The 16,252-nt window shown below is 53.7% G+C and overlaps 1 protein-coding gene across 6 annotated transcripts in view; it reads right to left on the bottom strand.

The window, feature by feature from the left end:
* The window catches only part of UHRF1 (ubiquitin like with PHD and ring finger domains 1), a 56,765-nt gene that overhangs the window by 18,416 nt on the left and 22,097 nt on the right, over positions 1 to 16,252 (bottom strand). For all 6 annotated transcript variants that reach the window (XR_012428265.1, XR_012428266.1, XM_005587592.4 and 3 more), the window contains exons 4-10: positions 15,835 to 16,001; positions 14,520 to 14,735; positions 5,861 to 5,961; positions 5,558 to 5,744; positions 2,542 to 2,665; positions 2,347 to 2,454; positions 516 to 620 (exon numbers count right to left, since the gene is read on the bottom strand). Coding sequence is in view for 4 of the 6 variants with exons in the window: in XM_005587592.4 (XP_005587649.3) it covers positions 516 to 620; positions 2,347 to 2,454; positions 2,542 to 2,665; positions 5,558 to 5,744; positions 5,861 to 5,961; positions 14,520 to 14,735; positions 15,835 to 16,001 (1,008 nt within the window). In the remaining 2 variants the exon portion in view is untranslated. The remainder of the gene's footprint in view (positions 1 to 515; positions 621 to 2,346; positions 2,455 to 2,541; positions 2,666 to 5,557; positions 5,745 to 5,860; positions 5,962 to 14,519; positions 14,736 to 15,834; positions 16,002 to 16,252) is intronic.

The following is a 16,252-nucleotide window of genomic DNA, read 5'->3' as shown; positions in this document are numbered from 1 at the left end:
CGTTTCAGGTTGGGAAGATGAGAAAGTTCTGGAGATGGCGGTGGTGATGGTTGCATAGCAATGGGAATATACTTCATGCCACTGGGAACTGAGCGTTTAAAAAACGCTAGGATGGGCCGGGCGCGGTGGCTCACGCCTGTAATCCCAGCACTTTGGGAGGCCGAGGCGGGCGGATCACAACGTCAGGAGATCGAGACCATCCTGGCGAACATGGTGAAACCCCGTCTCTACTAAAAATACAAAAAAATTAGCCGGGCGTGGTGGCGGGCACCTATAGCCCCAGCTACTCGGGAGGCTGAGGCAGGAGAATGGCGTGAACCCGGGAGGCGGAGCTTGCAGTGAGCCGAGATCGCGCTACTGCACTCCAGCCTGGGCGACACAGCCAGACTCTGTCTCAAAAACAAAACAAAACAAAACAAAACAAAAAGCTAGGATGGGAAATTTTGTTGTATGTATTTTACCACCATCCAAAAACTACAGCAACCCTCCCCCACGCCTCCCACGCACACACTCACCACGTCATCCTCGTAGCCCCCCGCCAGGACTAGGGAATATGCTCCGTCGTTGCTCCGGCCATGGATGCCGGCCACGTGGGGCCGATGGACACCCGACTCGCTGACCTGAGGATGCCACCAAGACATACATGGTGTCCTCTGCAATGACCGCAGCAGAGAAGCTCCACCGCCCTCCTCCTCCCTACCCCGCGGAGCCAGTGGCCTTTTATGCCAAACGTGTCAGGCCTGCGAGTGGCCTACTATGTGTGCTGCTCGGCCAGAGATGGCCAGAGTTTGAGCTGCACCATGAGAACAGCTGGCATGAATGCCAGTCCCATCAAGCGTGCATGGGGCAGCCTCACTGCTGATCCCCGATGCTCCGCTTCGGCTTCCAGAAAGTGGGGGTGACGGCCGGGCATGGTGGCTCACACCTGTAATCCCAGCACTTTCGGGGGCCGAGGTGGGTGATCACTTGAGGTCAGGAGTTCAAGACCAGCCTGGCCACAAGGTAAAACCCTGTCTCTACTAAAAAGACAAAAATTAGCCAGGCGTGGTGGCGTGTCTCTGTGATCCCAGCTACTGGGGAGGCTGAGACAGGAGAATTGCTTGAACCCAGTGGAGGGAGGTTGCAGTGAGCTGAGACCACGCCACTGCACTGTAGCCTGGGCAACAGAGCAAGACTCCATCTCAAAAAAAAGAAAAGTGGGGGTGACAAGTATCTGGTGGGACTGAGTTCTAAATGAGGTTATGATATACAAGCTGGCCTGGCTGGGCGCAGTGGCTCAAGCCTGTAATCCCAGCACTTTGGGAGGCCGAGACGGGCGGATCACGAGGTCAGGAGATCGAGACCATCCTGGCTAACACGGTGAAACCCCGTCTCTACTAAAAAATACAAAAAACTAGCTGAGCGAGGTGGCGGGCGCCTGTAGTCCCAGCTACTCGGGAGGCTGAGGCAGGAGAATGGCGTGAACCTGAGAGGCGGAGCTTGCAGTGAGCTGAGATCTGGCCACTGCACTCCAGCCTGGGCAACAGAGCAAGACTCCGTCTCAAAAAAAAAAAAAAAAAGCTGGCCCTCATTGGGCCGGTTGAGGTCCAGACTGCCACTCACTCCACAGAATGCCCTGAGAGGCCCTGGCCTGAGCGTGGGGCCCCAGCTGGCTGCTGAGCCCTAGAGATACAGTGCTGCCCCAGGAGCTCCTAGCCGCTACACGCCTGGCCCCATGAACTCCATGAGGAGGCCCAGCTTGTCCACCCAGCTCAGTGTATCTCACCCAGGGGCAGTTCTGCCTCCCAGGGGACACTCAGATGTCTGGAGACGTTTCTGGTAGTCATGACTTGGGGCGACGTGAAGTGGGTGGGGGCCAGGGACGCTGCTCAGCACCCTGCAGCGCCCAGGATGGCCCCGCCCCAGAGAACCACCTGGCTCCAACGTCACTAGTGCCAAAGTGTCTAGTCTGCCGTGACACACAGCCCACAGCTGACAGCACCCAGCACTGTCAACGCCCAGTCACAGGTGGGAGCTACCCCAGTGACAGATCACAACCAGGGCTGAGACAGGTCCCTTTTAGCAGCTGCCACCCCTTCTCTGGGACAGGAGCTTTGGGAATAACCGTACGTGCCTCCGAGCAGAGGAGCACCAGCCCCCGCCCCCAAGGATTGATTTCAGGTCTCTGGTAAAATAAGGAGTGAACCCAAACCTGCACACGTTCCATACCCCTCTGCGGCCGGACAAGGCACCGCTGGGACCTGGTAAGCACCTTGACCCCTGGCTGGCCGAGGCCAGGAGAAAACTGCCCCCAGAAAAGCAGGACGAGCCTGCGTGGCCCATGGACCCCTGGGACGCTGCAGGTACCTGGACTCGGAATCGCCACATGGTGCCCACGGGGATCCCCGGGATGGGTCCGTAGTGGTTGGACGGGACGATGGTGCATTCCTTGGTGCGGCCCACACAGGCCATGCCCTGTCCCAGGCGCAGACACAAAGAACAACAGCGTGAGCCCTGGCAGGCAGGGAAGAGCCGCAGGCGCGTGGGGAGGACCCGCCTCACCTTGCCCCAGTCCCGCTGCGAGGACGATGTGGCCGAGGCCATCTTCGCCTTCTTCTTGCTCTCTCTCAGCCGCTCTCCTGCCAGCACCACCTCGCTAGCATCATTCCGGCACTCAGGACAGTACCTGTGGGGTCGGGATTGTCACTGCCCACGCCCAGCCTGGCAGACGTCTCAGCCAACACGTGCCCTCTGCCCATGTGCCACGGACACAGCTCTCCCCACCCCTTCCATCCTGCCCTGTCCACACTGCGGGCCACTTGGCACACGCACGAGGCTGTTTACATTTAAATTCATTCAAACTAACCCAGGTGCGGTGGATCACACCTGTAATCCCAGCACTCTGGGAGGCCGAGGTGGGCGGATCATCGAGGTCAGGAGTTCAAGACCAGCCTGGCCAACACGGTAAAACCCCATCTCTACTAAAAATACAAAAATCAGCCGGGTATGGTGGTGGGCACCTGTAATCCCAGCTACTCGGGAGGCTGAGGCAGAAGAATCACTTGAAACCAGGAGGCAGGGGTTGCAGTGAGCCAAGGTTGCACCACTGCGCTCCAGCCTGGAGGACAGAGTAAGATTCCATCGAAAGAAAGAAAAGAAAGAAAAGAAAGGGAGGAAAGGAAGGGAGGGGAGGGAAGGGAAGAGGAGGGGAAGGGAAGGGAAAGGGGAGGGGAGGGGAAGGGAAGGGAAAGGGGAGGGAAGGGGAGGGGAGTGGGAGGGGAGGGGAGGGGAGGGGAGGGGAGGGGGAGGGGAAGGAAGGAAAGGAAGGAAAGGAAGGAAAGGAAGGAAAGGAAGGAAAGGAAGGAAAGGAGGGGAGGGGAGGGGAGGGGAAGGAAGGGGAGGGAGGGAAGGGGAAGGAAGGGGAGGGAGGGAAGGGGAAGGAAGGGGAGGGAGGGAAGGGGAAGGAAGGGGAGGGAGGGAAGGGGAAGGAAGGGGAGGGAGGGAAGGGGAAGGAAGGGGAGGGAGGGAAGGGGAAGGAAGGGGAGGGAGGGAAGGGGAAGGAAGGGGAGGGAGGGAAGGGGAAGGAAGGGGAGGGAGGGAAGGGGAAGGAAGGGGAGGGAGGGAAGGGGAAGGAAGGGGAGGGAGGGAAGGGAGGGAAGGAAGGGGAGGGAGGGAAGGGAGGGAAGGAAGGGGAGGGAGGGAAGGGGAAGGAAGGGGAGGGAGGGAAGGGGAAGGAAGGGGAGGGAGGGAAGGGAGGGAAGGCAGGGGAGGAAAGGAGGGGAGGAAGGGAGGGGAGGAAGGGAGGGGAGGAAGGGAGGGGAGGAAGGGAGGGGAGGAAGGGAGGGGAGGAAGGGAGGGGAGCAAAGGAAACAAGCAAGCAGGTTCTCTGTTGGCCTTCCAGGGAGAATTCAACGGATCTTCCAACAGTGAGAGTGAACGCAATGTGGGATGTGGGAAATACACGGGCAGATTCCATGGGTGCCTTCTCCTTGCTGTGGACTCAGCTTCCCCATCTCCACGATGGGGGGCAGGGCAACAACAGCACCCACTTCTGCTCTGGAGGAGTGACCACGAACACACACAGGTCCTCAGACCCGAGCCCAGCGCGTCACAACCTCCCCATCCACATCCACAGTTGTCATCATGTGCACCAGGAACACAGTGGCTATGAAACCTCCTCTCACAGAAGCTGTGAAGTCCCCTGGGCTCTGTTCTCTGGCTGCCACAGGTCTCGCCCACTCAAGGAAAATGGGAAGATTTCCTCACCACTCCTCCGGTCTTTTTTTTTTTTTTTTTTTTTTTTTTTGAGACAGAGTCTCTGTCGCCAGGCTTGACTACAGTGGTACGATCTCAGCTCATGGCAACCTCCGCCTCCCGGGTTCAAGCGATTCTCCTGCCTCAGCCTCCTGAGTAGCTGGGATTACAGGCGCGTGGCACCACGCTTGGCTAATTTTTTGTATTTTAATAGAGACGGGGTTTCACCATCTTGGCCAGGCTGGTCTCAATCTCCTGACCTCATGATCCGCCCGCCTTAGCCTCCCAAAGTGCTGGGATTACAGGCGTGAGCCACTGCGCCTGACCCCATTTTTATTTTTCTAAAGAAATAGAGTCCCACTACCATCACCCAGGCTGGAATACAGTGGCATGATCACAGTTCACTGCACCCTCGACCTCTTGGGCTCCAGCGATCTGATCCTCCTACCTCGGCCTCCCAAGTGGCTGGGACCACAGACAAGCACCACCATACCCAGCTAGTTTTCTTAAATTTTTTGTAGAAATGAGGTCTCCAGGCTGGGCATGATGGCTCACACCTGTAATCCCAGCACTTTGGGAGGCTGAGGCAGGCAGATCATTTGAGGGAAGGCGTTCGAGACCAGCCTGCACAAGATGGTGGAACCCCGTCTCTACTAAAACTACAAAAATTAGCCGGGTGTGGTGGCGGGCACCTGTAATCCCAGCTACTCAGAACGCTGAGGCACGAGAATTGCTTGAACCTGGGAGGCAGAGGTTGCAGTGAACCTAGATAGTGCCATTGTACTCCAGTCTGGGTGACAGAGCAAGACTCCGTCTCAAGGCTGGGCGCAGTGGCTCATGTCTGTAATCCCAGCACTTTGGGAGGCCGAGGTAGGGAGATCACGAGGTCACGAGATCGAGACCATCCTGGCTAACACGGTGAAACCTCGCCTCTACTAAAAAAAAAAAAATACAAAAAAATTAACCCAGCATGGTGGCGGGCGCTTGTAGTCCCAGCTACTCGGGAGGCTGAGAGAGGAGAATGGCATAAACCCAGGAGGCGGAGCTTGCAGTGAGCCGAGATCGCGCCATTGCACTCCAGCCTGGACGACAGAACGACACTCCATCTTGGAAAAAAAAGAAAAAAAAAGAAACGGGGTCTTTACGTTGCCCAGGCTGGTCTTGAACTCCTGAGCTCAAGTGATCCTCCCGTCTTGGCCTCCTGAAGCACTGGGATTGCAGGCGTGAGCCGCCGTGCCCGCCCCCTCCTGCCTCTCCTCAGTGCCCCTCTGGGGATTTGTAGGGCACACTCTGGTCTCCCTGCGGCAGGCAGGGCTGCACTCACCACTCATCCTCGCTGGGAACACTGCTGAGGGGCGGGTTCAGGCAGTAGATGTGGAAGGCCATGTCACACTCATCGCACATGAGCTGCTTGTCGGGGTCCTGCCGGCCCCCGCACAGGTGGCACGCGCAGACCCGGCACAGTCTGTTCACGTCGTCCTTGCAGTGCTTGCAGGACGGCCCGCTCTTCCCTGGGCACGGGGCAGCAGGGTCAGCTCCGGCGGGGCCCGGCCAAGCCAGAGACGGGACAAGAGCCCCCGCCCCGTGCCCACCGCGGAAGATGGGGAAAGGCTGGCTCAGAACTCACGTCTCATAGGGTTGTCAACCATAGGGCTCCCTTCGCCCGGACGCTCAATCTTGAAGACTTCGTCCACGAAGATGATCCGACAGTCATTCAGAGAATCATCCCTGCAAGGAATGAGGACGCTGGAACATTCTGGCCGCCTGACCCTGCCGAGGCCCCTAAATCTACTCTCAGAGCACTTGAACACCACGTGTTCTCAGGGTGCCTGGGGCAAGAGCTCAGCTACGCCCCCTACCAATCAAAGCCACACTCACAGAAGATGAGAATACAGAAACCAGAGTTTCGTTGCAGGATGCCCTGGGGAGGATGAGTTTGAACCTTTGGCTAAGGAGCGCCAAACCAACAAGAACGGACAAGCAAGACTCATAACAGTTGGCCGGGCATGGTAGCTCAGACCTGTAATTCCAGCACTTTGGGAGGCCGAGGTGGGTGGATCACGAGGTCAGGAGTTCGAGACTAGCATGGCCAACATAGTGAAACCCCATCTCTACTAAGAATACAAAAAGCCGGGCATGGTGGCGCGTGCCTGTAATCCCAGCTACTCGGGAGGCTGAGGCAAGAGAATCGCTTGAACCTAGGAGGTGGAGGTTGTGGTGAGCCGAGATGATCATGCCACTGCACTCCAGCCTGGGCGACAGAGACTCCGTCTCAAAAAGAAGAAAAACACAAAGGCAACGTTTGATCCAACGGCCTACATCGAAATACAAGAACTTCTGTGAGTGAAACTGATCCCCCAAGATCAATAATCCGACATCTCCATCAGCAACGACCGAGGGAAACAGCATCTGAACACACGCTGCGTGTGTAATTCTAAACTTTCTAATAAGCACGGTTGAGAGGTAGACACAGGTGGAAGCAATTGAAGTATGTTCCATAGAACCCAGCGTAGACAGAAGATTATTTCAACATGGAATGAGTATGAAAATGTTATTAATGAGCTACTTTACATTCTTCTTTTGTATCAGGTCTCTGAAAGCCCACGTGTATTTTTTTTTTTTTTTCTTTTGAGAAGGAGTCTCGCTCTGTCGCCCAGGCTGGAGTGCAGTGGCGCGATCTCAGCTCATTGCAAGCTCCACCTCCCGGGTTCATGCCATTCTCCCGCCTCAGCCTCCCGAGTAGCTGGGACTACAGTCGCCCACCACCACGCCCGGCTAATTTTTTGTATTTTTAGTAGAGACGGGGTTTCACCGTGTTAACCAGGATGGTCTCGATCTCCTGACCTCGTGATCCGCCCACCTCGGCCTCCCAAAGTGCTGGAATTGCAGGCGTGAGCCACCGCGCCCGGCACCCTGTGTGTATTTTACACTCATGTACATTCCAGTTCCTCCTGGCCACATTTCGAGCACAGCACACGTGGTTCTTGGCTATGGGACAGTGTGGGAACACATCGACCCACCAGCTCACAGGGAGCACAGACGCACGCAGCCAGCGACATCTCCTGGTCATCTCTACAGTCTGGATAGAGCCATTTGGACCTCCTGGGAAAAATGACCAGGATTCCTCAACAAATAAAGTGTTAAGGAAAAGGAGGCTGAGGCAGGAGGATTGCTTCAACCCAGGAATTCAAGGCTGCAGTGAGCTATCATTGCACCACTGCACTCTAGCCTGGGTGAGAGAGCAAGACTCCGTCTCAAAAAAAAAAAAAAAAAAAAAAAAAAGCATATTCTAAGACTGGGTTTAGTGGCTCATACCTATGATCCCAGCACACTTTGGGAGGCTGAGACAGGCATATCACTTGAACTCAAAAGTTCGAGACGAATCTGGGCAACATAGCCAGACTGCCCCCATTGCTAATGAAAAAAAAAAAAAATGACCGCGTGCAGTGGCTCACACCTGCAATCGCAGCACTTTGGGAGGTCGAGGCAGGTAGATGACCTAAGGTCAGGAGTTCAAGACCAGCCTGGCCAACATGGTGAAACCCCTTCTCTACTCAAAATACAAAAAAAAAAAAAAAAAAAAAAATGAGCCAGGTGCAGTGGTGCATGTCTGTAATCCCAGCTACTCGGGAGGCTAAGAGAGGAGAATCGCTTGATCCTGGGAGGCGGAAGTTACAGTGAGCCGAGATCGCACCACTGCACTCCACCACGGGTGATACAGCGAGACTTTGTCTCACCCAAAAAAAAAAAATAGCCAGGCATGGTGGTGCACACCTATGGCCCCCAGCTACTTGGGAGGCTGAGGTGGGAGGATTGCTTGAGCCCAGGAGGTTGGGGCTACAGTGAACTGAAAGTTTGCCACTGCACTCCAGCCTGGGCAACACAGCAAGACCTTATCTCAAAAAAAAAAAAAAAAAAAAACTGACCAAAACAAAACTGTCTCATGCCAGGTGCGGTGGCTGACGCCTATAGGCCCAGCACTTTGAGAGGCCGAGGCAGGTGGATCACCTTAGATCAGGATCGCTTGAACCAGGGAGCCAGAAGTTGCAGTTAGCTGAGATCTCGCCACTGCCCTCACAGAATGAGATCTTGTCTCAAAACAAACAAGCAAACCCGTCTTATTCTTGCTGTACAAATAAATGAGCAGGGAGGGAAAGGTCTAAGATCCTAAAAAATAATAAAATTGGCTAAGACTGACAAAAATAAAGAGAAAACACAAATTCGCAAAACCAAGAATAAAACAGGGATCTCACCAGATCCTTCAGGCATCAGAGAATAAAGAAATAATACAAATGACTTTATGCTCAGGGAAACGTGCTAATTCCCCAAAACCCAGAAAGTACTTAAGCTCAAACAGGCTGAAACAGAGAGTCCAGATAGTCACATAACCATGGAAGAAATTCAATTCATAAAAGTTCCCCCGAAAGACATCTCCAGATCTCCATGGCCTCATTAAAGCTTCCCCCCCACACCCGCCCCCCGAGACGGAGTTTTGCTCTGTCATCCAGGCTGGAGTGCAATGGCACGATCATAGCTCACTGCAACCTTCACCTCCCAGGTTCAAACAATTCTCCTGCCTCAGCCTCCCAAGTAGCTGGGACTGCAGGTGCACAGCACCATGCCCAGATAATGTCTGTATTTTTAGTAGAGACGGGGGTTTCACACCATGTTGGCCAGGCTGTTCTCGAACTCCTGACCTCAAGTGATCCACCCACCTCAGCCTCTCACAGTGCTGGAATTACAGCATTGGCCACTGTGCCCAACCCATGGTCTCATTAAAGGATTCTATCAAACCTTTAAAGACGAATTAACGTAAATTTTACACAGTCGTTTCCAGAAAACAGAAAAAGGAGTAAACATTTCCCAGCTCACGTTATAAGGCCGGTATTGACCAAACCAACAAAGACCATGCAAAACAAGAAAACTGCAGACCACTGTTTCTTATTAACTTAGTCAAATAAATCCGAAACTGGCCGGGAGAAGTGGCTAACGCCTGTAATCCTAAAACTTTGAGAGGCCAAGGCGGGCGGACCATCTGAGGTCAGGAATTCGAGATCAGCCTGGCCAACATGGAGAAACCCCACCTCTACTAAAATTACAAAAATAAACTGGGTGTGCTGGCACGCACCTGTAATCCCAGCTACTCCGTGCGCAGGCTGAGGCAGGAGAATCGTTTGAATCCGGGAGGCGGAGGTTGCAGTGAGCTGAGATCACATCACTGCACTCCAGAGCCTGGGCAACAGAGCAAGACTCTGTCTCAAAAAACAAACAAATAAATCTTAAACCGCAAAAAATCCTGGAAACAGCTCAGATATCCAATGGGTCGTTGAAAAAAAAAAAAAAAACAGTGGCCCATCTATACCACAGAATACTATTCAGGGGTGAAAAGGAATGAGCTACTGATACGCGATAACTTTAGTTAATCCGTAATTATGGAGAGTGGGGAAAAAAAGAATCAATCCCAAAAGGTTACATACTGTGTGATTCCATTTATGTAACAGGAGTCCTTATTACAAAGTTGAAATTATAAAATCCTTGAAATTACAAAATTGTATCAACAGAGAACAAAAGAGAGCGAGACTCCGTCTCAAACAAAAAGAAAAAATTAGTGCTTGCCAGGGGTCAGGGACCAGCTGGGGATGGGGAGGTGGCTATAAAAGGGGCAATGAGAAGGATTTTATGGGGAGGAAACTCACTCTTCACTATCAATGTCAATATCCCCGTTGCAGTAACACAGTATAGTTTATTAATATAAGATGTTACCATTGGGGGAAATTGAATAAAGGGTACGCGGCTTTTTTTTTTTTTTTTTTTTTCTGACTCTCTTGCTGTTGCCCAGGCTGGAGGGCAGGGGTGTGATCATAGCTCGCTGCGCCTCGACCTCCCAGGCTCAAGCGATCCTCCCACCTCAGTCTCCCAAAGTGCTGGGAAGACAGGCGTGAGCCACTGCGCCTAGCCATCTCTACATTATAACTGCCTGTGAATCTACACTGCAAGGTAAAATTTAATGAAAATGAACGATGATTGAATTGACCCTGACACTGCGGAGACACCAGTGCAGAGGGTTTGCATTTAGAAGTCAGCCCTGGCAAAAGCTGGTAGCTCCTAGCACTGCCCAGAGCGGGATGGGGCCCAGCCACCTATCTGAGCCTGCCAATCTCAGAGGCCGCTCAGCCGTCTCTGCCGCCGTTCCTTGCGTGTTGTCTCAGGGAACCCATCTCCCTAGTCTGTCATCTGCAGATCTGTCTCCCGCACCAGACTGGGTGCCTCCTAAGACAGCGACTGCTGGTGCGTTTCTCTGTCTCATCTTGTATGATGCCTGACTCAGCAGTTGATGAAAGTCGAAGCGGCTAACGACGGGCACATATCACAAACTCACTGCGAGGCACACCTCGGCTCCACATGACCTCACTGCGTCCCTGGAAGCTCCTGTGGGGCTGGCAAGGGACAATGTCTGCCCCAGAGCTGCCTGGACCGAGCACCCCCTCCCTTTCCCGCTGTGCCTCCTGCATCCCCAGAGGGCTCGGGACACCAGCGTGAATGAATCAAAGAACCCCGAATGCCCCAACGTGTGGTCGGCCGGGTATCTTCGTTTCCCTGCCTGGTGAAACCCCTTCCTCGTGACAGTCAGTGTGCAGAAAAGCGGTTTTCGGCCGGGCGCGGTGGCTCACGCCTGTAATCCCAGCACTTTGGGAGGCCGAGGCGGGCGGATCACAAGGTCAGGAGATGGAGACCACAGTGAAACCCCGTCTCTACTAAAAATACAAAAAATTAGCCAGGCGCGGTGGTGGGCACCTGTAGTCCCAGCTACTCGGGAGGCTAAGGCAGGAGAATGGCATGAACCCGGGAGGCGGAGCTTGCAGTGAGCTGAGATCGCACCACTGCACTCCAGCCTGGGTGGCAGAGCGAGACTCCATCTCAAAAAAAAAAAAAAAAAAAAAAGTGGTTTTCTTCTGCTGGGGAAGGGACTGAGGTGGAGGAAGCTCGTGGGTGCTGGCTGTGCAGGTTATCCGGGCAGGTTATCCGTCTCTGGGTAAACGGACAGCAGCTGGTGTATAACTGGTGCGGATGGAGCCTAAGGTGGCCCCACAGCCCCCACCTCCTGGTAACCATGCATTTGTGGGCATTTCTCCCCATAAAAGTATGGGCAGGACTGTGACTTAAACCTAACCCATAAGAACACAGCAGAGCTGACGGACTGTCGCTCAATGCTCTATATCTCACTAGCCGACTAGCTGAAGAGCTCCCTTGCTGGCTTGATGTCAGTAGCCACATCAGAGGGGCCCACGGGGCACGGAACTGCAGGCGGGTCCTGGGAACTGCAGGCAGCCTCCAGGAGCCAAGTTAAAAATAAATGAAGCCCCCATCCTTCAACCGCAAAGACTTGGATTATATCAGCCACCACGAGAGCTTGGAAGGGGTTGTATGACTCTGTTCTCGTGTTGTTAATAAAGACATACTAAATAATAAAGACTGAGTAATTTAGAAAGGAAAAAGGTTTAATGGACTCACAGTTCCGCATAGCTGGGGAGGCCTCACAATCATGGTGGAAGGTGAATGAGGAGCACAGGCACATCTTACATGGCAGTAGGCAAGAGAGTATGTGTAGGGGAACTGCCCTTTGTAAAACCAGATTGGCTGGGCGCAGTGGCTCACGACTGTAATCCAGCACTTTTGGGGGCTGAGGTGGGTGGATCACCTGAGGTCAGGAGTTCAAGACCAGCCTGGCCAACATGGTGAAATTCTGTCTCCACTAAAAATACAACAATTAGCTGCACGTGGTGGTGGGCACCAGTAATCCCAGCTACTTGGGGGGCTGAGGCAGGAGGATCCCTTGAACCCAGGAGGTGGAGGTTACAGTGAGCAGAGATCGTGCCACTGCATTCCAGCCTAGGCAACAAGAACGAGACTCCGTCTCAAAAAAAAAAAAAAGAAAAAAACGTTAATCACCAGCATTTAAAAATCAGATTCCATATAATAATCCAGATAATTTGTTTCTCAGAAAATCTCAGGCTCAGAATCGCCCCTGGCAGAGAATAAATACCAATTCCACACCACACCCGAGTAATGCCGTGATGGCCCAGACTCAGTCTTCCACAGCCTTCCACTGTGAAGTCTTCCACAGCTTCCACAGCCCCAGCCACTCTCCTCCCTCCACTGCAGCTCACTGACCTCCCTGCCGGGCCACAGATGCACCATAAATGTCCCAGGACCGTACTTGGAACGCCATTGCCAAGATGCTCATGTTTATAGACAACATGTCATGGGCTATCACTTGGCCACAAAAAGGAAGGAAACTCCAACCAGGCTACAGCCTGATGCACCTCAAGGACATCATGCTCAGTGACATCAGTGAACAGATGCAAAAGGACAAATCCTATGTGATCCCATTCCTAGGAGGTCCCCCGAGTCGTCAGATTCACAGAGATGGAAAGTAGGATGCAGGGATGTCAGGGGCTGGGGAGTGAGCGTTTCATGGGGTCAGAGTTTCAGTTTGGGAAAAGGACAAAGTAGTGGAGACGGCAGAATAACAACATAAATGCGTTTAATGCCACTGAACTGTGCACTTAAACATGGTTCAAATGGTAAATTTTCGACCAGGCACAGTGGCTCATGCCTATAATCCCAGCACTGTGGGAGGCAGAGGCGGGCAAATCACTTGAGGTCAGGAGTTCAAGACCAGCCTGGCCAATATGGTGAAACCCAGACTCTACTAAAAAAATATATATATATAAAAATTAGCCAGGCGTGGTAGCAGGCACCTATAATCCCACATACTTGGGAGGCTGAGGCAGGAGAATCACCTGAATCTGGGAGGCAGAGGCTGCAGTGAGCCAAGATCATGCCACTATACCCCAGCCTGGGCGACAGAGGGAGACTCAGTCTTAAAAAAAAAAAAAAAAAAAGGCCGGGCGCGGTGGCTCAAGCCTGTAATCCCAGCACTTTCAGAGGCCGAGATGGGCGGATCACGAGGTCAGGAGATCGAGACCATCCTGGCTAACACAGTGAAACCCCGTCTCTACTAAAAAATACAAAAAACTAGCCAGGCAAGGTGGTATGCGCCTGTAGTCCCAGCTACTCGGGAGGCTGAGGCAGGAGAATGGCGTAAACCCGGGAGGTGGAGCTTGCAGTGAGCTGAGATCCGGTCACTGCACTCAGCCTGGGCAACAGAGCAAGACTCCGTCTCAAAGAAAAAAAAAAAAAAAAGGTAAATTTTCTGTTACATCTATTTTATCACACACACACACACACAAAGAAGCAAGGGAGAAAGAAGAGGGTCTGCAAAGTTTTTCTGCAAAGGGTCAGACAGGAAGGATTTTCAGCTTTGTAGGCCACATAGTCTCTGTTACAACTATGCAACTCTGACCTTATAACACAAAAGCAACCACAGGTAGTAAGATAAAAATGGGCGTGACTGTGTCCCAATAAAATTTTGTCAAAGCAGGCAGAGGACCACAGCGGGCCTGTGGACTGCAGTTTGCTGACTCCTAAGCAGTGTGGTTTTGTAAATATGGTTATGAACAGAATGCCCCCAGAAAGCTGGTAACAGTGATGTCGCCAAAAAGGGGAACTGGGTGACCAGGCAGAGGAGGGGGAATCTTCATGTGTGGTCTTGGGTACTTTCTGAATTTTGACCCTGTGAATGGTACCTATTCACCAAATTTGAAACAAACAAAAGAGAAAAAGCTTGAGGCCGGGCGTAGTGGCTCACGCCTGTAATCCCAGCACTTTGGGAGGACGAGGTGGGGGGATCACAAAGTCAAGAAATCAAGACCATCCTGGCTAGCACGGTGAAACCCCGTCTCTACTAAAAATACAAAAAAATGAGCCGGGCGAGGTGGCGGGCGCCTGTAGTCCCAGCTACACGGGAGGCTGAGGCAGGAGAATGGCGTGAACCCGGGAGGCGGAGCTTGCAGTGAGCTGAGATTGTGCCACTGTGCTCCAGCCTGGGCAAGAGAGTGAGACTCTGCCTCAAAAAACAACAACAACAACAACAACCAAAAAAAACGAGAAAAAGGAAGCTTGACAACTCTGCCTGTCAGGGCCCGGCGGTCAGAGACGGTTCCGTGGGCAGAGGCACTCAGGGGCCCGAGGTGGTCGGTCTTAGAAAGATGCTTAGCAGGGAGCAAGACCAGACCCCAGAGGGGAAGCAGGAAGGCCAAGCCGGAGTACACACAGCCTGGCTGGACGGCTTCAGAGCCAGTCCGGGGGCCCCGGGAGGGGCTGGGTGGCCGGAAAGGGAGGAAAGGAGAGAGGGAGGACTCGCCCCAGGATGCGAGGCTCACCCGAGCACCACGTTGGCGTAGAGTTCCCGCGCCGTCCTGGTCTCACGCTTCCTGGAGATCTCCGCGTCGTACCAGAAGCCCCGCTCCTTGGGGTTGTCGGGGTTGTAGTTGAGCATGACCACCTGGCCCACCTCCAGGTCCTGCCACTTGATGATGGTGCGGGCGCGCGCTCGGACGTCCCTGGAGTTCATCTGGACCACGCCGTTCTCCGGGTAGCTGGGAGGAAAGCCCCGGCCTTAGATCCCGTGGTAAGACCAAACCTCGTTCCCTCCATGGGAAACAAGCCAAAGTGGGGCCGGCCCCTCCCGACAGTGTGCAGAGACCCCCCCCGACAGTGTGCAGAGGCCCCTCCCGACAGGCTTATTTGCTGGTGTTGAGAACACGCAGGTATATTAAGGTACATTCCAGGTACAGAATTATTATGGGTTGCCCGTGTCCCCTGCAAAAAGAGGTGTTCAAACGCGGATCCCCAGTACCCACAAATAGTTCTGTTTTTGGAAATAGGGTCTTTGTAGGTAGAACCTTTGCAGATGAAATCTTATTAAGATGAGATCACACCGCAGTAGGGTGGGCCCCAATCCAACAGGACTGGTGTCTTTAGAACAAGAGGAGAGGCCGGGAGCGATGGCTCAAGCCTGTAATCCCAGCACTTTGGGAGGCCAAGGCAGGCGGATCACCCGAGGTCAGGAGTTCAAGACCAGCTTGACCAACACGGTGAAACCCTGTCTCTACTAAAAATACAAAAATTAGCCGGGCGTGGCCAGGCGCAGTGGCTCACGCCTGTAATCCCAGCACTTTGGGAGGCTGAGGCGGGCAGATCAACTGAGGTCGGGAGTTCGAGACCAGCCAACATGGAGAAACCCCATCTCTACTAAAAATACAAAATTAGCCAGGCGTGGTGGCGGGTGCCTGTAATCCCAGCTACTCGGGAGGCTGAGACAGGAGAATCGCTTGAACCCGGGAGTCGGAGGTTGCAGCGAGTCAAGATCGTGCCATTGACTCCAGCCTGGGCAACAAGAGTAAAACTATGTCTCAAAAAAAAAAAAAGCAAAACATAAACAAAAACAAAAATTAGCCGGGCTTGGTGGTGCACGCCTGTAGTCCCAGCTAATTGGGAGGCTGAGGCAGCAGAATCGTATGAAACCGGGAGGTAGAGGGGGAAGTGAGCCTTGTATGCTGTTAGGAATTTGAGGGTGGGGCCCCAGATCCTGATTACCATCTCGAGACAGTGCCAAGCTCTGGCCTGAACACCCGCAGCCAAGGACGCACGTCTCAGAGCCTGAGGACCCAGGCCCGCCCACCTGCCATGACTCACTCGTCGTATTTCACGTGGTAAATGACGTCCGCGTCCTCCTCCAGTGCGGGGCTGGACGTGGAGCTGCAGGGTTCGTCCCGGGAGGGGGCCTTCCGCGTCACCCTGACCACCTGCGCCTCAAACCACGCTCCCATGTTCGTGTCCCGGGCATCGACGTACTCGTTGACCTGTGAGGAATGAGGGAACTCTGGTATCCCAACGGGGTAAGGAAAACTGACGGGAGACCACCTTGGTTCTCGGACGCTGGGATGCTCTGGAACCAGGGCACAAACTCAAATGCCCACAGCGAGGTTTCTTCTCCCCGGCTGGGAACCCAGGCCCGTGAGAAACCAGCCCCAGCAGGGGTGATGGGGATGCGGGGCCAGGGGCCATGGACTGTCTTCACAAAGGCCCCTGCAGTTCTGCTTCAGCCACAGCT

The sequence above is a fragment of the Macaca fascicularis genome, chromosome 19 (assembly GCF_037993035.2).
Source record: "Macaca fascicularis isolate 582-1 chromosome 19, T2T-MFA8v1.1".
Classification (NCBI taxonomy): Eukaryota; Metazoa; Chordata; class Mammalia; order Primates; family Cercopithecidae; genus Macaca; species Macaca fascicularis.
The sequence above is the reverse complement of the archived record's forward strand: the minus strand, read 5'-3'. Positions and strand labels throughout refer to the sequence as shown.